This window comes from Mercenaria mercenaria, chromosome 8 (assembly GCF_021730395.1).
Source record: "Mercenaria mercenaria strain notata chromosome 8, MADL_Memer_1, whole genome shotgun sequence".
Classification (NCBI taxonomy): Eukaryota; Metazoa; Mollusca; class Bivalvia; order Venerida; family Veneridae; genus Mercenaria; species Mercenaria mercenaria.
Window position 1 is genome coordinate 32137865 of NC_069368.1, and position 27425 is coordinate 32165289.

At 35.5% G+C, this 27425-nt stretch overlaps 1 protein-coding gene across 5 annotated transcripts in view; it reads right to left on the reverse strand.

Moving 5' to 3' along the window:
- The window catches only part of LOC123565426 (pregnancy zone protein-like), a 70446-nt gene extending 44321 nt beyond the window's left edge, over positions 1-26125 (reverse strand). For all 5 annotated transcript variants that reach the window (XM_053549686.1, XM_053549683.1, XM_053549684.1 and 2 more), the window contains exons 1-17: positions 25969-26125; positions 21929-22134; positions 21082-21347; positions 20371-20443; positions 19720-19833; positions 17301-17385; positions 16403-16514; positions 15476-15593; positions 14398-14513; positions 12920-13093; positions 11930-12154; positions 9079-9205; positions 8403-8603; positions 6644-6801; positions 6253-6402; positions 4999-5095; positions 584-654 (exon numbers count right to left, since the gene is read on the reverse strand). In XM_053549686.1, coding sequence (XP_053405661.1) covers positions 584-654; positions 4999-5095; positions 6253-6402; positions 6644-6801; positions 8403-8603; positions 9079-9205; positions 11930-12154; positions 12920-13093; positions 14398-14513; positions 15476-15593; positions 16403-16514; positions 17301-17385; positions 19720-19833; positions 20371-20443; positions 21082-21347; positions 21929-22134; positions 25969-26027 — 2352 coding nt within the window. In that variant the 5' untranslated portion in view covers positions 26028-26125. The remainder of the gene's footprint in view (positions 1-583; positions 655-4998; positions 5096-6252; positions 6403-6643; positions 6802-8402; positions 8604-9078; positions 9206-11929; positions 12155-12919; positions 13094-14397; positions 14514-15475; positions 15594-16402; positions 16515-17300; positions 17386-19719; positions 19834-20370; positions 20444-21081; positions 21348-21928; positions 22135-25968) is intronic.
- Positions 26126-27425: the final 1300 nt, after the last annotated feature.

The following is a 27425-nucleotide window of genomic DNA, read 5'->3' on the forward strand; positions in this document are numbered from 1 at the left end:
AGTTTCATAAATACTGGGTTAGAGCGGTGACTTAGAGAGAGATATTGTTGCCAAGGCATGACTAAAGTCACACGTTGACAATAATGTTCAGGACATCTTGCTCTCTGATGAGGCGAAATATAGTGCTTGAAATGTGTCTGTTTTTTTTAAGGTAGTGGACCCACATAAGCACCCAAAATGTCCCTGCGAGTACATATTCTCGTCAGACAATTCGGCATTTTTTCGGACTCGAAGATGACGTACACACGAGCTTCCGTAAAACACAGAGAATGCCGAAGTCACATACGGAGAATAGGAAAGTTGCCGATTGTCATATCGTATCCACTACATTGACTGACACCGACACAGATCGATACTCTTTTATTAAGTATGAGTTTTTGCTCTTAGACTAGCAACCTTCTAGTGAAATAAAGTGGAGTATGAATCTGTTCCGATGCTGACACGGTTTTTTAAACGAATGTCTAGTTTACTGTGTTGAAATTTCATCACAAACGTCATCAATATATCAATAGAGATAAGGTATCATGCACGTTCCCAACCGGTCATATGATACCCAAGACAAACTATCAACGCAATATCTTACCCTAAATGCTTGTATTGCATCAACGCCCTCTGATGAATAATGAGTGTAATACGAATAGTAGTCTTCAGGTCCTGTGGATATAAAAACATATCCATGCTTGAGAAAAATATTTTGAAGGCCCCGTTCAAATCGAATGATGCTTTTCAAAATAGTAAATACGGTTTATTGAAAGCAAACCTTACAAACAGTTTAAATACGGTTTATGGAAAGCCAACCTCACAAACAGTAAATGCGGTTTATGAAAAGCCAACCTCACAAAAAGTAAATGCAGTTTATGGAAAGCCAACCTCACAAACAGTAAATGTGGTTTAAGGAAAGCCAACCACACCAACAGTAAAGGCGGTTTATGAAAAGCCAACTTCACAAACAGTAAATGTGATTTAAGGAAAGCAAACCTCACAAACAGTAAATGCGGTTTATGGAAAGCCAACCTCGCAATAGTAAATGCGGTTTATGGAAAGTAAACCTCAGAAACAGTAAATGCGGTCTATGAAAAGCCAACCTCACAAACGGTAAATGTGATTTAAGGAAGCAAACCTCAGAAACAGTAAATGCGGTCTATGAAAAGCCAACCTCACAAACAGTAAATGCGGTCTATGAAAAGCCAACCTCACAAACAGTAAATGCGGTATATGGAAAGCCAACCTTACAAAAAGTAAATGTGGTTTAAGGAAAGCCAACCCACATAGTTATTCGAAAGCCAACCTTACAAACAGTAAATGCAATTTATGAAAAGCGAACCTCACAACCAGTAAATGCGGTTTATGAAAAGCCAACTTCACAAACAGTAAACGTGATTTAAGGAAGCAAACCTTACAAACAGTAAATCGGTTTAGGAAAACAACCCCAACAGTAATACGGTTTATGGAAAGCAGCCTCACAAAGTAAATGGGTTAATGAAAGCCAACTTACAAACAGTAAATGCGGTTTATGGAAAGCCAACTTACAAACAGTAAATACGGTTAATGGAAAGCCAACTTATAGACAGTAAATGCGGTTTATGGAAAGCTAACCTCATAAAGAGTAAAGGCGGTTGATGGAAAGCTAACTCACAAACAGTAAATGCGGTTAATGGAAAGCCAACTTACAAACAGTAAATGCGGTTTATTGAAAGCTAACCTCACAATCAGTATATGCGGATTATAGAAAGCCAACCTCACAAAGAGTAAATGCGGTTATATGGAAGCCAACCTCACAGACTGTAAATTGGTTTAAGGAAAGTCCAACCTCACAAGCAGTAAATCGGTTTATGGAAAGCCAATTCACAAACAGTAAATGGTTTATGAAAGCCAACCTCACAAACAGTAAATGAGGTTTATGGAAAGCCAACCTCACAAACAGAAAATGCGGTTTATGGAAAGCCAACCTCACAAACGGTAAATGCGGTTAATGGAAAGCCAACTTACAAACAGTAAATGCGGTTAATGGAAAGCCAACTTATAAACAGTAAATACGGTTTATGGAAAGCTAACCTCATAAAGAGTAAAGGCGGTTGATGGAAAGCCAACTCACAAACAGTAAATGCGGTTAATGGAAAGCCTACTTACAAACAGTAAATGCGGTTTATTGAAAGCTAACCTCACAATCAGTATATGCGGATTATAGAAAGCCAACCTCACAAACAGTAAATGCGGTTTATTGGAAGCCAACCTCACAGACTGTAAATACGGTTTAAGGAAAGTCAACCTCACAAGCAGTAAATACGGTTTATGGAAAGCCAATCTCACAAACAGTAAATACGGTTTATGAAAAGCCAGCCTCAAAAACAGTAAATGAGGTTTATGGAAAGCCAACCTCACAAACAGCAAATGCGGTTTATGGAAAGCCAACCTCACAAACGGTAAATGCGGTTAATGGAAAGCCAACTTACAAACAGTAAATGCGGTTTATGGAAAGCCAACTTATAAACAGTAAATACGGTTTATGGAAAGCTAACCTCATAAAGAGTAAAGGCAGTTGATGGAAAGCCAACTCACAAACAGTAAATGCGGTTAATGGAAAGCCTACTTACAAACAGTAAATGCGGTTTATTGAAAGCTAACCTCACAATCAGTATATGCGGATTATAAAAAGCCAACCTCACAAACAGTAAATGCGGTTTTGGAAGCCAACTTCACAGACATGTAAATACGGTTTAAGGAAAGTCAACCTCCAAGCAGTAAATACAGTTTATGGAAAGCCAAGCCACAAACAGTAAATACGTTTATGAAAAGCCACCTCAAAACAGTAAATGGGTTTATGGAAAGACAACCTCACAAACAGCAAATGCGGTTTATGGAAAGCCAACCTCACAAACAGTTAAAACGGTTTCTGGAAAGCCAACCTCACAAACATTAAATACGGTTTGTGGAAAGCCAACCTCAAAAACAGAAAATACAGTTTATGGAAAGCCAGCCGCACAAACAGTAAATGATGTTTATGGAAAGCCAACTTACAAACAGTAAATGCGGTTTATGGAAAGACAACCTTACAAACAATAAATGCAGTTTATGGAAAGCCAGACTCACAAACAGTAAATGCGGTTGATTGAAAGCCAACTTACAAACAGTAAATGCGGTTGATGGAAAGCCAACCTAACAAACAGTAAATGCGGTTTATGGAAAGTCAACTTACAAACAGTAAATGCGGTTTATGGAAAGCCAACTTACAAACAGTTAATGTGGTTTATGGAAAGCCAACAGCTCAAACAGTAAATGCGGTTAATGGAAAGCCAACTTACAAACAGTAAATGCGGTTTATGGAAAGCCAACTTACAAACAGTAAATGCGGTTGATGGAAAGCCAACCTCACAAACAGTAAATGCGGTTTATGGAAAGCCAACTTACAAACAGTAAATGCGGCTAATGGAAAGCCAACCTCACAATAGTAAATGCAGATGATGGAAAGAAAATCTCAAACAGTCAATATGGTTTATTATAAGTAAATGTGGTTTAAGGAAAACCAACCCACACACAGTTAATACGGTTCATGGAAAGCCAACCTCACCAATAGTAAATGTGGTTTGTGGAAAGCTAACTTACAAACAGTAAATGCGGTTAAAGGAAAGCCAACTTACAAACAGTAAATACGGTTTATTGAAAGCTAACCTCACAAAGAGTAAAGGCGGTTGATGGAAAGCCTACTTCACAAACAGTATATGCGGATTATGGAAAGCCAACCTCACAACAGTAAATACGGTTTATGGAAAGCTAACCTCACAAAGAGTAAAGGCGGTTGATGGAAAGCCTAACTCACAAACAGTATATGCGGATTATGGAAAGCCAACCTCACAAACAGTAAATACGGTTTATGGAAAGCCAATCTCGCAAACAGTAAATACAATTTATTTAAAGCCAACCTCACAAACACTAACCTCACAAACTGTAAATGTGTTTCAAGGAAAGCCAACCCACATACAGAATACGGTTTATAAAAAGCATCCCTCACAAACACTAAATTCGGTTTATGGAAAGCCAACCTCACAGACAGTAAATGTGTTTTAAGGAAACCAACCCACACACAGTGAATACGGTTGATGGAAAGCATACCTCACAAACAGTAAATGCGATTTAAGGAAAGCCAACCCACGCACAATGAATACGTTTAACGGAATGACAATATTTCACAAAGTTAACAAAGTTCATTGAAACCAGACTTTACACATTTTGAAAACGGTCTATGGCAAACCAGCCTCGCAAACAGTAAATACGATTTATAGCAAGTCAACCTCACAAACATTAAATATGGTTTATGGAAAGCAAACCTCACAAACCGTTAATACGGATAAAGGAAAGCTAATTTCACTAACAGTAAATACGGTTTATGGAAAGTCAGCCTCATAACCACTATACCCGGTATACGTTTTATAGCAAGTAAACCTCACAAACAGTATATACGGTTTATGACATCACTCTCACACATGATATATACGGGTTTATGAGGAGCAAACCTCACACTAACACTAAAATCAGTCTCGTACACTGATCTTATGTATGCATTCATGTTCAGATAAAATTACAAGGCCTTATGGTAATTACATATTAGGTACCCTAGGCATCCTAAAACGCTTGTAAACAATTTTTTATGCATATTAGTCTGGAATATTTCCTTTGGTCTCTCAATTATTAAATGAGGAATGAAATGTCTGAATGATTAAATGCAAATGTCTTCGTTTTCGGACAATAGATTTGATAACATAACCGCTGATTTGTACTTTCTAAACATTTATTTCAATCTGTAGAGAATAGATATCATCATTTCGAATTTTTGGTTCGAGATTTATACATGAAATCGTGAAAATGAGGGTTACTTTTAACACGTTTTAAAATAACTTTACAATGGAAAGTTTAAGATACAAAATAAATGGTCAATCAACCTACATATATAGTTATTGGTTTTGGAATACATCACCCCTTGACCGAAAATGAACTACTTACCTTTTGGCGGAGCATTTTTTTCACAATATGCATTGTCTTCTTGCCAGTAACTGATATAGTTATACGGACGTGAAACTTGTTTGACCTTTTCAAAAACCTGTATTGCAGAAACAATAAAAATGTCGTAACGTATGGCTTTATTCTTGAAAGGAAGGTCAAGTACTTTAAAACTGATAATGATAGGTAAATCTGGCATATTTCGGAGTCCATAAATGTTAAGTTAGGATAGGTAAACCAAATACAAGAGGGAAGTCTGACACATTACAATGCTGTAAAATATTAAAAATGTGACAGATGAGTCCGATATATTACAATGATCCTATTCAATGTTAAATTATTACAGGTAAATCCAATACACTATATTGATTCTGTACAATAGTAACTTATTACAGGGCAGTGGCAAATATAATATTAGGCTATTACAAGTAAGTCCGATAAAATATAGTGGTCTAACGTAATAACAAATTACTACAGGTAAGTCCGATATATTACAGTGATCTTATACAATGTTAAATTATTACAGGTAAATCCAATACACTATATTGATCCTGTACAATAGTAACTTATTACAGGGCAGTGGCAAATATAATATTAGGTTATTACAAGTAAGTCCGATAAAATATAGTGGTCTAACGTAATAACAAATTACTACAGGTAAGTCCGATATATTACAGTGATCTTATACAATGTTAGATTATTACAGGTAAATCTGATACACTATATTGGTCCTGTACAATAGTAACTTATTACAGGGCAGTGGCAAATATAATATTAGGTTATTAAAATATAGTGGTCTAACGTAATAACAAATTACTACAGGTAAGTCCGATATATTACAGTGATCTTATACAATGTTAAATTATTACAGGTAAATCTGATACACTATATTGGTCCTGTACAATAGTAACTTATTACAGGTAAATCTGATACACTATATTGGTCCTGTACAATAGTAACTTATTACAGATAAGTCGGATATTCTATGCTATCTATGATGTTAGATTATTACCTTATTACATTGACAAAATATAAGCTTTCTCTGTTAGACCACCTCAAATTGTCACAGACCTTTGGTGAATTTGAAAGCATTCAATAGGGTTGGTAATGAGAAATTTGCTTACATGCAAAGCTTTCACAAAAGTCCTATGTTAAAAAGTGACAGAGAGACAAACATATTTGAAAGACGTCACCAACATAAATTACGGATGATGTCACAACTGACATAGATTTTTGCTTGACGGCAGCAGGTCTTACCTGACTCGGTGTTAGCTGATTGTTGCCAGCGAGGAGACTCACACTCTTGTCCATCATGCCTACAAAACAGGTGGAACTTGCACTCGCACTTAGGTTCAAGTTCACATCAGCGCCTGGTCTCATCGTTGTTTTATCGAATGACATCGTAACCTGATTATATATGATATCAATGATAATAAGACTAACACTACCATTCTAAATATCACAGTTGATAGTCTTGTAATCAATACAAAGAAGTTCTTTCACAAAAAAGATCCAGCAATGTTTGTGTATAAAACTTTATTTGCTAATGAAATGTTTCCTGTAAATAAGGACAAGGTTTTACTTTAGGCGGATATAAATATTGGATATATGTCTAACCTTACTTAAACTAAACATAAAATGTAGACACCTTGTTTCTGAAACAGCTCTTTATCTTAAATTCCAACGATGATGCAACGACTTCTTTGTCGGTCCTCATATAAAACACTAAAACCTTCGCACTTGGACTCATGTCCTGGGTTACAGGAACTTCAAGCTTGAAATATCCAACTAAGTTTGGCATTGCCTCTGCAACAATAAAAAATAAATTCAGTACAGCTTTAGTATGCACTAATCGAAACCTCTCTAATCCAACAACATTCTTTTTTGGCAGACAACTGGTCCGGTTTAGGGATGTTTCCGGTTAAAACAGGTTTTATAATCTCTATTCCCTCTTGAGCAAGTATTCATAGACGATGCGAGTTGTTAAACTTTGACAAATGAATTTTTTTCTGTTATTCAAACTTTGTACGAGTGTGTTTTCTAAAACGACATGATATCAAACTCTTTGGGGGATACGTGGCTTTCGTGGTTGAGTGCTTGATTTTCACTTTAAAACACCTGTCCCTCATCGACGTCGGTTCCTAATACTAAATTAGTAAATTTTATAATATTATATATTTTTTATCTGAATACATAATTTAACACCGCTTTTAATTCTTTCTTCATGCAAGATGAAAATAAAATAATATGTGTAAACGTGTACAATTAAGTCTTTTTAACCAAACTTTAGTTATAGAACATGAACAATGCTAGTAAGATCGTCGTAGTGGACAAGCGTATGAAGTTTCAATTCAGATACAAGCTTACGTTGAAAAACTTTAAAAATATGCCGAGTTTGAATAAGGGGCATTATTTTGCACGATGATATGCACAATCAAGCTTCACACTAAGCATTTGTGAGGTTTGATGAAATTATATATATATATATATACACACACACACACACAGCAAGTAGTCTAAACATTTTTGGCAAATCAAGGGACACAACTCTGCTGAAAATCAAAGAAACGGAACATACGGATGGCATGAAAGACAGCTTTACGCTGAAAACTCCTTTCAGGTTTGGTGGAAATATGTCCAACGGTGAAAGTAAAGATGTCAAAATATCATAAAATTAGAAAATAAAGGGCATTAACTACCTTGAAAATCACTGAACCGGAAAATGCCTATATTATTCAAAATAATCAAAATAAGTCCAGTTGTTTTAAGCTTGTCTTCAAATAGATGTTTTTATCGGGAGACTTTAGATGGGAGATAACTCATCTGGGCATGTTGGTTTGGTGTACCATTCTACTTTTGTATACGTCATAGCAGAGTCATCAGAATAACCTCGTGGTATCGTTCTTTCTGCGGTGGAGTTCGAAGAGCCAGGTCACGTTTTTTATTTGCACAAAAACACTAAACACTGACAACTTCTGTAGGTTTGTTGGATTCCTCCCTATCATATAACAGAAGTGGCCGAAATATCATAAAAGTTTAGTTATCAAGGGTCATAACACCATTGCAAATTACTGAAGTGGAACGTGCCAACAAAATACGCTTTGATAACAAAACTGACACTGATCACACCTGTAAGGTTTGGTGGAAATCTGCTCTATTAGAAGTGGCCAAACTATCATAAAATTTAACGAACGGACGAAGGACAGACTAACGGACGAACGGACGGAAGACACGTATGGAAGACATTATCACAGTGAATAACCGTGAAGTTCTAATTTATTCCCCAAAAAAGGTTTATGAGACACCATCCTACATTCAAAAACTTAACCAAATCGGGACGCCGACGCCGACGGGTTAAGTCAGAAGCTGTTCCTTTTCATTGATAATCAATTATTATGTAATCTAACCTCTCTTCTTTCTAGGATTTTCTCCGGTATCCCCAAGGATCTGGGCAGTTTCTGGAACAATAACTTCTTCAAATACGGGTTCCAATTCTTCTCCATCAAAAGGCACTGGCTCTGGCGGAAGTTCTGGCAGTGGCGGAAGTTCTGGCAGTGGCGGTAGCTCCGAAGAGCCAGGTGGTGGTGGCGGCGGCAAGGTTGGAGGAGCTGAAATAACATTGAAGCAGACGATAATCCTGTAATGAAAATGTTTCACTGATTGTAAAATGTGCTACGATCAGTAGAGAAAGTGCATGGAAGTGTGTGTTTGCATGTTAAAGTTTATTGCCGATATGGACGTCTCCTTAAATTTAGTCTTTTAGTTTCTTGAGACTAGTACAAGATACAGATGTTTGAATTCACTGAGCTTTACTCGTGCACGATGTTATGCACACAGCTCGGGCGTTTGAACTGAAAGTCCCAGCTTCAAGTAGGTTTGAAACCCGACCCGCCGCTGCTTTCCACTTCCGCTGCTTGTGACGCCAGTATACTTACTTTTGAAAATAACAAGACTACTGCAGTAAAGAGTTGTTTTTAAGAATTAAGACACCGTCTCTACAAATTAGTAGAAATTTTAAGATTGTAGCATTTTCTTAAATATTCTGACAAATGTTTAAATTTTTCACTAGTGGCTTAGACTTACGAGTTGGCTTCAACTCCTTTTGAAGAATCATGCTATCGTCGACACTGAGGATTTCTATGTTATAAATACTGTCTTCTGCTTTGATTTTTGTCTCCTTTGTGTATGTTATCTTGTTGCCTGCCTTCACCTAGATAAGCAGCATCAAAAGTTAAGTCTGGAATCCATTTGAAATAACTTATTTGCAACACAGTATTACCAGGCGCGGTTACTTACAACTTGTTTTCGTCTTTATGAACAAGTGTTTATCAAGTTTAAAATTGTTTCACAACACAAGTTATAATCAAACAGTGGTCAAAACTTTATAAGATCAGGAGGTTCCAACGTTGTTTGAGTGGCGAATATTTGAAATATGTGTAGAGTTTTTAAAAAAGTAAATACATATTAGAATGGCGGTATAGAAAGTTTAAAGGATATTTTATGTGAGGACAGAACGACTTTTTATGAGGAATAAAGCTCGGAATGTAAGTAACAGAATGGTAACCACTTGAATACGTTGCATAGCGACTCACTCGGAACTGCGTTGCGTAAGGACCTAGGCCGATTTTTCAAAAACTGACCCGTATAATTTCATGAAAATAAGCATGTTTTTTCTTAAGAAGTAACTTTCTGAATATGCAGTTTTTCTTGAATTATTTAATACCGATAAGCTATGTTTATGATGCGATATTCTCAACAAGAGGGCCATGATGGCCCTATATCGCTCACCTGGTTAAATGGTTGCTATGAAGATTTGTATTTAAGCTTGACCCCGGGGTCATGATTTGAACAAACTTGGTAGAGATCCACTAGGCAATGCTACACACCAAATATCTAAGCTCTAATCCTTCTAGTTTATTTCTAGACATTTTTTGGAAGATTTTCCTATGTAGGCCTATAATCCAGTAACCCCTGGGGCAGGGCCAATTTAAAGCCGGGGATCATGATTTGAACAAAGTTTGTAGAGGTCCTCTAGGCAATGCTACATGTCAAATATCTAAGCTCTAGGCCTTCTGGTTTATTTTTAGAATTTTTTGAAGATTTTCCTATGTACAATTAAGTTACCGATGGGGCGGGGTCAGTGTTATCCCGGGGGTCATGATTTGAACAAAGTTTGTAGAAGTCTACTTGGCAATGTTACATATCAAATATCTAAGATCTAAGCCTTCTGGTTTATTTTTAGCAAATTTATGAAGATTTCCCTCTGAACAATCAAGTAACCCCTGGGGCTGGGTCAGTTTGACCCTGGGGATCAAGATTTGAATAAATTTTGTAGAGGTTTACTAGGCAATGCTACATGTCAAATATCTAAGCTCTATGCCTTCTTGTTTATTTTTTAGAAAATTCTGAAGATTTTTCTATGTACAATCAAGTAACCCCATGGGGCGGGGTCAATTTTGACCCCGGGGGTCATGATTTGAATAAATTTTATAGAAGTCTACTAGGCAATGCTACATGTCAAATATCTAAGATCTAGGCCTTCTGGTTTATTTTTAGAAAATTTTTGAAGATTTTCTATGTAAAATCAATTGACCCCTGGCGCGGGGTCAATTTTGACCCGGGGGTCATAATTTGAACAAATTTTGTAGAGTTCCACTAGGCAATGCTACATGTTAAATATCTAAGCTCTAGGCCTTCTGGTTTATTTTTAGAAAATTTTGAAGATTTTTCTGTAGAAATCTATGTAAAACCAAGTGACCCCTGGGCGGGGTCACTTTTGACCCCGGGATCATGATTTGAAAAACTTTAGTAGAGGTCTACTAGACAATGCTACATATGAAATATCTAAGCTCTAGGGCTTCTGGTTTTTGAGTAGAAGATTTTTTAAGATTTTCCTATGTAAAATCATATGACCCCTCGGGCGGGGTCAATTTTGACCCCGGGGTCATGATTTGAACAAATTTGATAGAGGTCCACTAGAGAATGCTTCACACCAAATATCGAAGCTCTAGGGCCTCTGGTTTTTGAGAAGAATATTTTTAAAGTTTTCCCTTTCGGTTGCCATGGCAACAAGAGTTCTGCATGGAATTCAATTTTTTGAACAATTTTTGTAGAGCTTCACCCAAGGAACAATACTGTGAAGTTTGGATGAAATTGGCCTAACGGTTTATGAGGAGATGTCGTTTAAAATAAAAGTTTACGGACGGACGAATGACGGTGAGTGATCACAATAGCTCACTCTGAGCCTTTGGCTCAGGTGAGCTAAAAACTGACAAAAGTCTTCTTTCCTATTGCACTGTACATAAACGTTTGAATAAAAGGAAAAAAAAATCAGCTAAATGAACCTTTGTTCTAAGAAACAGACTCTTTTACGCTCTTAGTGCACCTTCCGATTTCCCTAGATTCGGTCTATATTTAGTAGAAATTCATTAAAGGCTTAGAAGACCGAAAATGTGTCATTCGTCCATTGTTTCTGCGTAAAATTCAACGCTTAGACAACTTGTGAACCATCTGGTGTTATAAAGCTATGATCAGTACGATCATAGAATTTAAGAAACATAAATAGAAGTTAATCAGCAATAATGTTCAATCGGCCATGTGTTATTCCAGATTTTTTTCTTTCGTCTTTTTAATTATCAACAATTGTCATAAATTATAATCTGATCATTATGAACTGCCGTATGAAGATAAATTCTACCTTTTGAAGTTATGGCAGCAAATTTAAGGTAACAGACCCGAGATAACTCTCGGTATTTTTTCACATGATTATATATTCTCTTGCGGCAATTCGGCATTAGTCGGATTTGGGTATCCATAAAAACCGGAAACTGTTGGAAAATACGTAATTTTCCGATTGCCAAGTTAAATTATGTATGGTTACTGATAAATGTAGATTTAAGCGTCCCATTTATAAGCAAGAATCTATTCTACTTACAATTGCCATAAATTTATAGTCCGCTCCAACTTCCGCTGTATAGAAAACATCAAGGGGTAGCATGGAGTTGCATTCGACAGCCTGGTCAACATCGGGAATATATAAATAACTGTCGGACGGCGAGAACCATTTGGTAAGTCGGAGATAGGCTTGAGGAGTATATGTGCGGAAATACAATTCATCTGATGTGTACCGCTTGTCATCATCATAAACAATCGCGTCCGCCTGGAGAAAAACCGATTTACCTGACTTAACTATTCTAAAAAAGTCAACGAATATACTACTGTGTTCCTGTAACCCATACCCTGCTTTTCTATAATGGAATTGTCCATCTTTCGATTTGGACAGTACCATTAACTGTTAAAAGAGGTGTTTACCAAAAAGATACCGACTGAATGGCGAACAGTGCAGGTCATGATCAGACTGGACGGATGTGCAGGCTGATCTTGGTCTGCACTGGCCGCAAAGCAGAATCTCTTGCCGCCAGCAGGCAAAAGGTTAAGACTTTTTGTACAAATAAATTAAGTACTTTTAAGTACTTACTTGTAAAGTATTCTTTTGTTATTTGAACAAGCCAATCTTAATATTACTCCCGCACGATAATTTAAACGACAACATGTTTATATTGTTGTTAGATTGTTATGCTTGTCATGCATGGTTGAACTCAAAAAGTTTGTCAATGATAGAAGTTAAGTGCATACTGTAATGTTACACAATATTTTTTTGTATTGAAACGCTTTAATGAAGGAAAACCATAATTATCAAACATGTTATCGTTTGTGTGATCGGGCGGGATCTATACATACAAATTAATCAGCTTTGTTTTTTGGAAGAGTATATACATTGCAGCAATACCCAACGGTCAGTCAAGAGTTTTCAGGTAAGTAGGGACTCTTTGATGCCGCCCACACTTACTGTATATATATTATAGGTTTTTTTTTGTCTTCGGGGTAATTTAATTTTTTGAATAAGCAGATTTCTGTTACTTACGCGCAAATTTAATGTTCCTATACCACTTTCAAATTCAGTGATGACAAAATGTACAATTCCGTTATCGTCCGTGGTAAAGTTCTGTACCCAGTTAAACTTGGAGTCATACGTGCTTCCTTCTACCCGAATAGGCTCACCAATGGCTGGACTCCCGTCGGGGTTCGTAACTATAACCTGATGTAAAACATAAAGCTTGAATTTCCAAATAATAGCTCATTGTGGTAAGCATAAACCGATGCACTGGCGAAGATCGTCTGCTACTCTAGACAGGAAATTCTTTAAACTTACTACAATCTAAAACAGTTTTGGAGACAATATCAAACATAACTTTTAACAATGAGTTTTATTTCTTGTGCAAAGAATGAATGTAACTCGGGATATTTTCATTTTTAACTATAAAATAAACAAGACTTGTGACTTTTAATAATCAGATGTATGTCGTCTGCTACATTAACTGTCCAAGAAAAAAAATTAGAAAACTTACTTGCTTCCTTGAGACATTTAAAGGAAACACACAGTCGAAAACTCATGCACAAATTTGTCACTACTTAAGGTAAATATATATATCAAATGGTAAATAGGTCCACACTTTTATTAAAGATATATTTTGCTCTTCTTTTACTTTAACAGTTCATCATTTAGAAACTGATTTAAATCTACAAAAACCACATGTATATTTAACTTTAACTAATTGTGTCTGTAAAGCTGTGAGGAAAAATAAATTTCATATATAGTTTGCTGCAATTTCTTAAGAAAACTTCTATTTTTAGCAGAATTACATATTCATACTGTGTTTACCTAAAAATGTATGAATGTGTAGTATAAAGTACTTATTCTCGCACACCAGATGTTTACCATGATTCCCTGGTTCGTCTCGGGTATCATATCGACCATTTGATGAATTCAAATGAAAATGCCTATCTTGTTTTTATATACATAAAATGCCTATCTTGTTTTTATATACATAAACAAGTATATTTTATATCTATAAGATACCAAGTAATAGCTATATGCATGAACTTAGCCAGAGTAGCCAGGGTAAGGGTTAGGGTTAGGTTAGAGTTAGTGTTAGGGTTGGTTTCTGACTACTCTGGCTGTTCTGGTTGCTCTTGCTAAATTCCCACACCCGTAATAGCTTCATAATTTCAAGGCCATATTAAGAGGCAAAACATATCTTTGGATACCAGTAAAATGCTACAGCCGCCAATTTCTTAAACATAGCGCTTACCTGCTTACAACTTTCTAACGATTTTATATTCATTTGTAACTGACAGTGTTTGTCTGTATGCGTGGGTGTAAAGCTTCAACTTCCATAGAGTCTTAGAGACTTGAGGTATAATCTTAGAAAAATCTCTATATCCCTATCGATTGGATATAGTAATGTAAACTGGTTGTCAATTGGTCTTTGGAGTTACATTGTAGCCGGAAATGACGTCACGATCAAGTCTCACACAGGAATAAAAATGGTTCATACTTACCCTACCATGGTAAGGAAATCCTGGTTTGAAATAATTATTTGAATCATCTTCCATTCTTAGATTGAGAGGGTAAAACGACAGGTGAGGCCCATCCGATGAACCGGATAGCTCAATATCTGAAACATTATAAGAAACCAGTTTTAGGAGATTGTTGTCGCACAAAAAATTCCTGCTTTTGATTTTTGTCTTACTTGGGCACGTTTAAGTAGTCGTGTGGCAGAAGTACAAATACTTGCCATTGCCTGGATTCAGTGCTGTTATATTTTCTGGTCCTTTGTGATTACGGAGTCCATACAATGTTCATGGATAATAGAGTTCCTCTTAAGCCGGTGCTAGGGAGGTGTGAGGGGTGTTGCACATTTTATTGCTTCCAATTAACAGACATGATCAACCGAGTCTGCTTAAATTTTATATGTAGCTTGGTTACGTTCTATGCTTCAAACGAATCTTTTCACAGATTTTATTTTAGCTAGAGGTATGCAAGAATGATTCATTTGTGCCGTTTCTGTACAAATTACGAACTGTAACAATTATGACGTTTTTAAGTGCTGGTGAATAAAAACGAAGTTTAATTTCAAAAACAGAAGTTATTAACTTATACCTATTAGGTTTCTGTGAAGTTGGCAGCAATCTTTAACACTCCTCATGTCTATTATGAAGCTTAATATCAACAAATGACCGTGTATTGCAGTTGCAATACAGAAGGCCCCTATTGATGGCCTCCACCTTTAACCGGCAAGCATAGATCATGTGTTGACACATTGTCACACCATAGGGAACGTTTGTATGTAGCACTTTGATAATCCATCAATGCACATAAAAGTTCTGGAGCAGAAACATTTTTTATCAGTAGTGACCTTGACCTTTGACCTATGATCATAAGTCATGCACGTGCATACTAAACATACTGCCTTCTATTCACATACCAAGTTTTATGAAGCTAGCTTGAATACATTTTGAGCAACTGAAGGATCCAGATTTGTGAACGGACAGACGGACGGACGGACGAACGTCTGTCCTACAGTCCCCTCCGATGTTCAACCGGTAGGGGACCAAAACAGAAGTTATTATAGTTTACTTGTTGCGTCTTCTGTAACGTTTGCTTCAATCTTTAACGTTCCCCATGACCCGTATTTTCTGTGACCGAGCTTAATAGAATCATCAGCATCTATGAAGAATTCGTCGCAACCATCAATCTGTAAATGAATAAATATATTATGATATTATATATGATAGGGAGTCTTAATGCGCATAATCACATAGTATACAGTAATTGAATGACTTTTTGGTCAAACGTTTTAACTATAGACCGACAAGTCATTCTATAAATGCTATAAGGAAAAAACAACTCAGTCTACCCTTTTTTTTTTATATAAAATTATCCTCCTTGAGCAGTATTTTTGTCGTCTATTATCAAGCTTGAAATTGAGGCAAGCGGGCGCAGAGACCTATAGTTTCTGTTGGCTATTTTTAATTCTATTCTATTTATAATTTATTCGTCATGTTAAAAAGTGAGAAACAATGCATTAGAAGGAAACTGTCAGATGTGACATTAAGTAAGTTTAAACGTGGCTTATTTTATATTAATTTACTGTGATGACATCTTCAAACTAAATTTAACCACTCTCGAGTTCGCTACCTGGAAATCCCAGTACTGGTGTTATACGAGAAGGCGTGTTCGTAATCAAGGTGATGCTCAAATCCAAGAACCCCGTGTTGAACGTCCGACACCTTAACCACTAGACCACTCCCCTTTAGACGCAGTGTTTTACTATAAAAATGGCTTTGCAATTCAGGCTGTCTGACGTTAGTTTTCTTTTTTTAAGAACTTTACCTTCTGTGGTCGGGTTATTAAGGTCACTTACCTCCGAATCACTAGCGTTTTTGCCGATGGTCTATCTGAAGGATGTACCCATATCCCCGCCAGAGTTTGAAATAAACACAAGGCCTTTCATTTAAACTTAACAATCACAACATGACTTAACAAAAATCAGTTAATGATTACCGTCTTTATAATGTTCGCACACTCCCTTTCTTCCCGATTGTAATAGGAATATGGATACTTATAACAGACCTTCATCTTCAACTGACCCTTCACAGGCTTTCCGTACGTGTATCTAAAAAAAAAAAAAAAACTAGATGTAAAACGGACTATAAAACCTTTCGTATGTGTAGCAATTATCCAAACACAATTTATTGCAAATTAAAATTTTATGATGGCAATGAAAACAACTTACATTGAAATTTTCAACAATTTTTTCTAAGTCAAATAAGAGCCATAAGGTGATTTAGTTTATCCGAGAGTTCTCTAGTTTTGCAATACGTAGGATGAGAACTTCTGATGCAAAGTTCCATTCCAGTATATGAGCCGAACCATGAGAAACCCAACATAGTGTATTTGCTACCAGCATGTATCAAGACCAGCCTGCGGATCAGTCTTATCCGGATCCATGCTGTTCGCTTTCAAAGCCTAGTGCAATTAGAGAAACTGTTAGCGAACAACATGGATCCTGACCAAGCTGCACGGATGCGCAGGCTGGTCTGGATCCATGCTGATCGCAAATGCACTATGTTGGTTTTCTCATGGTGCGGCTCAATTATATAGTTGTAACTGAAACATCTTGGTAGCTGGTTGCAAGCAAAATTTCAACCAATTTTTTTTCAGTCAAATCAGTCGAAAAAGGGCCATAATTCAACCATGAGATACATTCTCGGTTATTTAAGTAAATTTGATGTCTGGGAAACATTTTTAGAAGCTTCCGTCTAATACATAAAGTTGCTGAAAAACAACTTGATAGTTCAGATGCATGCAAAAGTTCAACGGAATTTTATGTCCTTTGAAAAACAATCGCACAATATGGCCACTGCAAATAATCTTAGTATAATAAAAATGTAAAACTTACTTTGCACATACTTTTACGTGGATATCTTCTGTCGTAGGTAGAAGGTACTTAGGTGGCGTTACTGTAACCTCAAACTTCGGCAAAACTACAAAACAAAAGCTATCAAAATGAAGTCAAAACAGAAATTATAGAATGACAACAAGCAATAATTATACAATTACGTCAAACACAACCTATAGCATGACAATAAAACGTTAACAAGAGATATTATAGAGTAACGTAAAACGGTTACAACGAAATGTTGCTACGCAGTAACTATATAATGACGTCAAAACAGAAACCATAGAATGACAACACTTTTTGTAGAATCACGTCAGACTCAAACTATAGAATGACGTCCACTCGAAAACTATAATTTATTATATATTATAGAATAGCGTCTAACGGAATCAATATAATCTCGCTAAGCAGTATCTATAGAATTACGTCAAAACAACAAGAGGACCATGATGGTCCAGGATCGCTAACCTGTCCCCACATGACCCAGTTTTGAACTGAGTATGACGTCGTTTTTTCTATTATTTGACATAGTGACCTAGTTTTTGAGCTCATGTGACCCATTTTCGAACTTTACCTAGATATCATCAGATTGAACGTTCTAACCAATTTTCATGAAGATCCATTGAAAAGTACGGACTCTAGAGAGGTCACATTGTTTTTCTATTTTTAGACCTACTGGCCTGGTTTTTGACCGCACATGATCCAGATTCAAACTCAACCTAGAAATAATCAAGTTGAACATTCTGACCAATTTTCATGAAGATCCATTGAAAAATATGGCCTCTAGGGAGGTCACAAGGTTTTTCTATTTTTAGACCTACTGACCTAGTTTTTAACCGCAGTTGACCCAGTTTCAAACTTAGTCTAGATATCATCAAGAAAAATACTCAGACCAACTTTCATACAGATTCCATGGTAAATATCGCCTCTAGAAAGGTCACAAAGTTTTTCTATTATTTGACCTAATGACCTAGTTTTTAATGGCACGTAACCCAGTGTCAAATTTGAACTAGATATCATCAAGGTAAACATTCTGACCAATTTCCATGAAGAGCCATTGAAAAGTATGGCCTCTAGAGAGGTCACAAGGTTTTTCTATTTTTAGATCTACTGACCTAGTTTTTAACCGCACGTGACAAAGTTTCGAACTTGACTTAGATATCATCAAGATGAACATTCTGATCAATTTTCATGAAGATCATTGAAAAATATGGCCTCCAGGGAGGTCACAATGATTTTCTATTTTTAGATCTATTGACCTAGTTTTGGACCGGACGTAACCCAGTTTCGACGCTGACCTAGATATCATCAAGATGAACATTTTGACCAACTTTCATAAAGATCTCATGAAAAATGTGACCTCTAGAGTGGTCAAAAGCAAAAGTTTACGCACGCACGGACGCACTGACGACGGACGCTGCGCGATCACAAAAGCTCACCTTGTCACTTTGTGACAGGTGAGCTAAAAACTGTAGAAGAAGAATAATAAAAAAAACCCAGAATGACAACAAACAGTACATGTAGAATCACGTCAAACGCAACTGAAGGACGAGGTTAAAACACAAACTATAGAATGATGTTAAAATAGAAACTATAGAATGACCTAAAACTGTATCATCCTTTTTCAGAGCTGCTTCCTGCTAGGACAAATAGAACCCATTGGCTTTTACTTATTATACCAGCCTCGTCAAAAGCTAAGGAATCCATACATTATACACTAGGTCGTGGTTGGTCTTTAACACTTCTAGTTTCTTTAATACCGATAATACTATAGCCTATTTATTAACGGTTAATGCGAATACGATAATGTTACACACTGATAGCCACACGAGAACTACATGCAGATATAGACGTCATAGTACGCTACTGCGGGAGTATTGGGCATGAACACACTTTTTGTCAAAGTTTGATCATTGTCAAAATTACGTTTGAAATGTCCAAAATTTCAAACGTATAGGTGTTCGTACACCGAATTCGTATACAAATGTTTAAGCATCTATCACAATATCTCTAAGGATAGTTAAAGTATGTGTATAAAATGTTTTCATAAACAACTAGGAAGATATATATTTAAAAGAAATTTCAGTTTAGAAGTTTACTTTATTACGTATAAAATACTTTGCGTAACAATAACAGTGCAAACATAAAATATCCTGATATCCTTACCGTAATAGCTCCTAACCGTACAAATAAAATAGCACAGTGTCCTAACCGTACATCCATAAATTCTCTCATTCTTTTAATGTTCTTACCGTACTACCATGATCTATCTGAATGTCCTTACAATACAAACGAAAAATCTCTTAATGTCCTAAGCGTACATCCATAAATTCTTTCATTCTTTCAATGTACTTACCGTATTACCTTGAGCTATCTCAATGTCCTCACAATAAAAACAAAAATCTCTTAATGTCCTTACCGTACTCATCCACAGTAAAAGACTGTGTTGTTTCTTTCGATCCATAAACAACTTTGATAAGCCATGATCCAAGCAGAGGATCGGAGCTTAGTGGCATCTCAAGACTGACAAGACCTGTTTATAAAACAAAGTATTGGTATTACCCTTTTAATTACAAAACTTAAACAGTCGCCATAGGTTCGGACAGCTCAGATGAACGGCTATGGACCCAGCGAAAGGTCTTGTTCAACTTAAAATAAAAACGAACAAAACAGTATATTGGTACAACTTTCAACGTTTAGCGAGGTTAGTCAGTCAATGGTCAAAATGTACCATCAAAGCTGTTTTTTCTCTCAATAATACAGGGCATATACGGACTAAATATATACCTCTTAAGTATTGTTTAATCATATTTAAATTTATCTGAATTAAAATTTTACTTGTGTATTTATTAACTTGGAATACCAGCATTCTTAAAACGAAGGGAAGTAACTCAGACTATCAGAGCCATAAGTGCCTGTGGAAAACGTGACTGAAAAATATGTAATTAGTTTTAATTATAGTTCATTATAACTAGATATATTTCTACGTTATCATTAAATGTTTCAACTTGCTTGAAAAAAACAGACACAGTTTGATAGATAAAATACTCAAATTAGGCAACTGAGTTACCATTTGGCGATGGTACATTGTCCCACTGCATGACTCTCAATCCGTTTGGCGTCTCGATCGTTATTTGTTGGTACTGAAAAAAAACAAAAACAAAACAACACATATATTAAATAAAACAGCGACACATATATTAAATAAACAATTAAAGACACATATTCATGTACTGAATTAAATATTAAAGTAAACAATTAAAGACACATATCTCTATATGGTCGGTCAGTGTTATATGCGAAACTGAAATAAAACAAATCACTTAAAGGTCCATAATGCTTTAAATTCTTATCTTAAAAGCAGATGAAACAGCTTTTCTAATAGATATTATGAGCGCTTACATGGTTAGAAAAGCACTACTATTAATATTACATATAACCTGTTATATAACCTGTTATAGTTAGAGCCACAAAGGAAGGTAATAGAAATATTTGATTCCATTAAACATTCTAGTTATTTAGCAATATTCAAACGTTTGACAATTGTTAACAAAGGTAACTATCAGAATAAGGATTTAACAACAAATTATTGTATTTCATGTTCATACAGGAAAGTGTGGTAGCGACATGTTAAACAAAGGCATTATGAGCCTATAAAATGTTTGACTTGCAGGCAACTGGCAGTTGTATAAGTGTTTAGTAAAACGAACTATTTTATGTCGACTTTTTTTTTCGGTAAGAACTTAAAGGATATTAATGAATTTCTTCTTTAGATACGTACGCCGTCTGTCTTTGACAATAGGTTATAGTCCATTGTCATAACCCGGAATTTCACCGTCTGTCCTGGCTTATAGATCGGTTTGTCTGTCTGTACTAAAGTAATCAGGTCGGTTGGACGAACATCAATGAACTTCTCGGCACCAAATATTTCTACAAAACTTGGCGTTGATAAATCTTCCTCTGAGTAGTAGGTCATGCTTGCATTAACTACTGCGGAAAATCGCCCGTCAACTGAAGGTGTATACACTTCATGACACTGTTGAAATTCTGCAAGATAGTTCGTAAAGTATCTTTAATGATATACAATGTCAGCAAATAAGCATGCATATCACGTCATGTAGTGTAAAATCAGTGTAAAATGCAAATCAAAGTCATGCGTAATATCATGGACTTCAGAAAAAAACTACTTTTTGGACTAATTATTTGAAACAAAAAGAGAATTAGAACATACATTCAAATCGTACATGAAAATGTCGTTCTAAATTAACGACACGAATATGCTAGTTCGGTGAAAGGTAAAATTAAATTTAAGTAAAATTTAACTGTGATTTAATTATCATTTGAAAAATATAATACTAATAAGCAGCAGCAGCAGCAGCAGCAGCAGCAGCAGCAGCAGCAGCAGCAATAACAACAATAACAACAATAACATTAACAATATCATAAACCTGCTACAACAAAATCGGCGGAGGCGGCGGCGGCGGCAGCAGCAACAGCAGCAGCAGCAGCAGCAGCAGCAGCAGAAACAACAACAAAATCAACAACAACAACAATGACATTAACAATAACAGAAGCTACAGCAAGCAGAAACATCAAAAACTACTATATATGATAAAACACTACTGTACCTCCGTCTATGTTAACTACTCCAAAATCAAACTTTTGTGCTTCAGTCAAGGACCTAGTATTGTCATCAAGCATGTATTTCAATCTGACAGTTACTGTAAACCCTTTTTCTGGCTTGAATCCATCAAGTTTCATATCATTGAGGAGAAGACAGAAACTGGTTGTAGCTCCGGCTTCCATTACCCGGGGAAGTGTGAACACATACTCCCTGTAAATATTGAATCAAGATATACTTTTGTCTTTCATAACCACTTTCACTGTGCCCCAGTTTTTGCTTCTGGTGCCAAAACGTATGCTGTATTTTAGATTTATGAAAACCGTTAATGAAAACACAGAAGTTGGGCTCGATTTCTCACGATGCACTTATTTGACCAATTTACACTCGGCCGGTTGCGCGCGCATTAATCTGGAACATCTTTGGGACATGCCGAACAGCCAAATCAAAACATTACGTCGCATTTTGGTGCACCAATCAGGTGGTCAGGATTTAGTCAACGGACACTTTCGTCACCGGAAAATGCGACTTGGTGGATTTCAAATAGATACATGGTGGGCGTCACGAATGGAGTAAATGCAAAAACGTGTCTAGCCTAATTTACTTCATTTACATTCCTAATTAAAATTTCCGTGGGTAAAAAGATACAGGAAATACAAAGCGAAAACAAACTAATCTCTGTAAATTTGATCTTTGATCCCACTGTACTAGCTTGACGTAAAACTGACGTGACCGAAAGATAGGACCTGCAGGTCGTCTCATTACATTATGGATACAGTTGTTGGAAACTGTTTTTAAAATATTTAGCCTGCTGGCGGCAAGTTATTCTGCCTTTGCGTCTAATGCAGACCAAGATTAGCCTGCACATGATCATGTTCATGGTCAGCACTGTTCGCTATTCAGTCGGTAAATTTTTAGTGAACATCCCTTCCAATAATAAATGGTATTGCCCAAATAGAATGATGGACGGGTTCATCAAAAATTCAGCAGGTTAAGGTTTTAGGATTTGATCTCACAGTGCGAATTTATCGCAAATGGAATGGCCGCATTTTACGTAATACTGGACAATTTGTTTGAAAATCCACCGAAATAAGAAAATGTACAAAATGGGCCCAAAATATCCCATATTTTGACCTTTGAGCTCAATGAGCATCCTTGACTAACATGACGCGTCTGCACGCCATAAAATTACTTGTTTTCAGGGTGACCTTGACATGACATAAAAGCTGCGTTCTGCACGTCAACGTCTATTTCTCACTACGAAAAGTAATTTGAAAGTATTTCCAGGTAGAGAAACGTAAAGAAAACAAAGTATTTGACCTATGACGTTACCACGCGACCTTGACATTGAATCTACTAAGACAAAAAGTTATGTTCTTCAGATCATCTCATTATGGTAAATATTAATAGCAGTTGTCTGAATCCTCATTCTAGTTTATATAGGAATGTCTATTTCTTTTTGTTGGACGGATGGATGGATGAACAGACAGACAGACACACATACATTAGGCGACCAGACCAAAAATAATATGTTTTCCCACATTTTATGTATATAAGATATCCAAATGTCAACACTTATCAGAAAGTGTCTCAGTACGAGGATGAATTAAAATCTTACATGTGGGCGGCATTTATGCCAACACGTAAACGACCTATGGGAGTTTTGCACTAGGATGCTTACTTGATATTTAAGAATAATCTCACATTGTTTTTTTTCTGACGACATGTACAAAAAAGGTCAACAAAATAACCTATATTCATGTTGGTACTGCTAGGTCGGAAACTCTACTCCATAATTCAAGTGATACTGTGGTAAAAAGTCTAATTGTTTTGTTTTCGTACAAATTAACTGCGGTTCAGTGATAAGCAGAAATATTATGAGTGTCGCGTATTACACTACCATTACTTATTAAGTGCCCGCACTTCAATACTGTATGATACCATACTCCAGAGAAAACAATGAACTTCTGTTCAAATACTAATGGCATGTTAATGAATTAAGTGTTATCGTGACCTACAATGTGAGAAAACGATTTGTGAACACAAGTATTAACCAGTCCTATATCTTGATATCTATACCTTAAGTGGTATTATTTATTATTTTTTTTTTCTAATTATGTTAATTTGTTACGTTAACATTTATTAAAGGGATTTGCCAATGTTAATCACTATACAACAGTTTAATATAGACACCATTATGATCACAAACTAGTATACCGGTAATAATAGTGATGATAATAAAAATAATAATAGTAACAACAGTAATAATAATAATAATAATAATAATAATAATAATAATAATAATAAATAGATAATGAAAGAAATATTGTTAATAATCGTAATAATAATAATAATCACCACCATCATCTGTATCATAATCTGTATCATCATGTATAAAAGTAGGAAGAAAAAACAAAAATAAAAATGAAAAGGAAGAAGAAAAAAAGAGTCCATGTTTAAGGACATTTAACATAACATGAAATACCTTTTAAATTCCTTCCATGTTACACCAACATTTCAAAACGTTGCTAACGCGGTAAACAAACATTTTATACACACACCGTACCTTGTTGAAATCGCCGAATCGTTCTGTTTTTATACTTTTATTTGAATATTTGAATTAACTGATGACAGTTACGCATGTAAGCAGTTTTTCTCAGAAATTACTCTACCAAATGACTTCAGATTCTCCTTATGTCCTTGTTATTATGGGATGACCTAACGAATTAAGTTTCATAACACTGGCTTAATTTTGGCAAAATTAAAAGGTTTCAAACAGTCGAGTGCGCTGTCATTGGACAGCTCCTGTTTATGCCCTTATCTTAAGTAATAAGGATGCAAAACGAATAAAAAAATCATGAAAAGCACCATATATGTATTATCTGACAACACAAATGTTTAGAAAAGATTTACAACATATAATTTAGTTTAACACCATGAATTTTGAACGTTCTGGTCTGTCACAGACAAATATAGCGAAATAATTTCTCGTAAAATTAACTTTGTGGCTAACAGTAGGTTTGAACAGGAATTTAAATTCTCAGAAAGTTTTGTGGACGTGTACACGTATAAAGTAGAAATTGTTTTGTCCTGAAGTTTGATACTACATGCATTCTATACGACGAAAATTGGGTTACTTCGCGAAATTTCTCTTTGACGAAAAGGTGGGGAAGAAAATTAACGAGAAATTAACTGGTGTCTTTAATTTAACAGTACTTATTGATTGATAAGTGTGGTATTTTTTTTTCAGTTTTCTCTGCGATCTGCGATAAAACAGGCAGGAAAAAAACAAACGATTAGGTAAGTCGCTTGATGTATTCAAGGGCGTTACGGGAATATTGATTAAATTTTAATCAATCTTTCATTCGCAACAAAATCAACCACAATATATGGACAAAGGAGTTCCGTACTCCAAGGCATCCCTTTTCTTAATCGAATGCAGCGTGTTTGTATACATGAAGAGATTATCTCGAAAATTATCTGGTTGTATAATATGTACACAAAGAATTAACTTCTAAACCATAAAGCCGTCTTAAATCTTTTTTTTCAGATATGAAAAGACATCAACAATTTGTTTTTGGCACCTCCGTTTTCTTTATATACACATATTTCATCTTTCATTTCTGATACCTATATGCAATGGCTTTCAAATGATTAACTAATATTGATATCAAGTATGAACTAAAACGTCAACGTTTAAATATCCCGATCAGGTTGGATGTTTATTTCTTATACATTTTGTAGATTCAAAATAAAATGGTAAAATTTAATATTTCTTCTTTTTTTAAGAAAAATAAACGTGTACCAATTGCTTTTTAAACTGACAAGAGAAAAGTTACTTTAAACTGCTTTAACAATGATGTTGTTATTAACTATTTCTACACTAAACTTAATTCTTTAATGGCCTCTACGCGCCTTAAAACGGACGAAGAACTAAAATGAGAGCTGTCATAGACAAATTAAAATAATATAAAATAATGTAAAAAAACCTTCTCGTTTTAGAACATTAAGTTAATACAAAAATGTAAGCAAGAAAAAGTCACTTACCCTGATACAGCTGAAATCAGGAAAAGGTAAAGGGCCAACATCTTCAGTTGACCTTCCATTTTTAATACTGACTGGCCGGTTTAAACAACCAGCACGGATTATTTATATAAAACGTAAGAACATTCCAGTTCAAACAACAACTTCGATAGGGACGTGTGAACAACACATCTACAGTCTGTTTCAAAGAACATAATCTGTTTGAGAATAAGATTAGTTATCACGCAGTTACAAATGGTTGTACATGCAAGGATTTCTTCGCTAGATCCGCTAATATCGTATAGGAAAGATAACGAGTTTGTTTTGTTTCAATCATTAAAATTTAAAGAAAAACAACTCTTAATTAAAACTGCTTGACAATTTGTGTGGAAAGGGTATATTTGCGAAACACCATGACAAAAACGTTTTTTTTTCCAAGACGATAGACTATTTACGAAACCATAAAAAGCTAACAGGAGATCGGACGTTTACATGTAAGAAGAAATTACAGACTGGGGTAAACTGATATCTTCACTATATTGCGTCCTGGTAACCAGATGTAAATTATCAATTTCTATTAGAAACCACTTTTAATTGGTATCTTTAAAAACTAAAATCCTGTCTGCTTACTGCTCGACATAAAACGACAAAATAAGTGCGGTTCTATCGATGATTGTTCTTGAGCGTTATTCATATAGAAAAAGTGGAAAATAACGGAAATAAACGGAAATACTGCAAGCGCGGTTCATGGACGGTAGTGGAAATGTAAGCTACCGTCCACGCTCTCTAGCCCCGGGTTGAGCAGAACTCGACATTTACACATGTTATAAGTACCAGAAAATAATTTAGAGACAACAGCAGATGTGTTCATACGGCGATGGTTTAAACAATAAGCAGAACTAAACAAACTGGAATTTAGAGAGAGTAGCTGATGTTATGGAGCCTGCATATCACAGACACCGCCAAAAGACAAATTAAAAGCATACAACATATCCAAGGAATGATTAGATAATACCCAAAGCTTGATTATTAAAGCGGAGGTACTGGAACCACCAAAGCCGAAATGTTCAAGCTGAAACATTAAACTGTACACTAACACAACATAAATGTCGTGCTGAACGCTCTAAAGAGATCCAAATATTTTTGCGGTTTATTTTTAATCTAATACGTAAAGACACGTAGACATAACAATTATACTTTCTCCAATATCGTGATATTTACTTTTATTATATATCTAAATAAATTCTGTCAAAATTCGGCTTGTATTTCACAAGTAAATATGATCAGCCAGAAAAATATCCGTATTGTACATTTTGTATTGTATATTGGCTAACAACTTTCATTGAATATGCATGAGCTGACACAGTTATATAATTAACGCACACAAAACAACCCTCATTTTATTTTAACATCTACAAACATTTAAGATTTCGTTCGATTACAAATAAACAAACAAAAAGGTAGAGGTGTATAATAAAAGG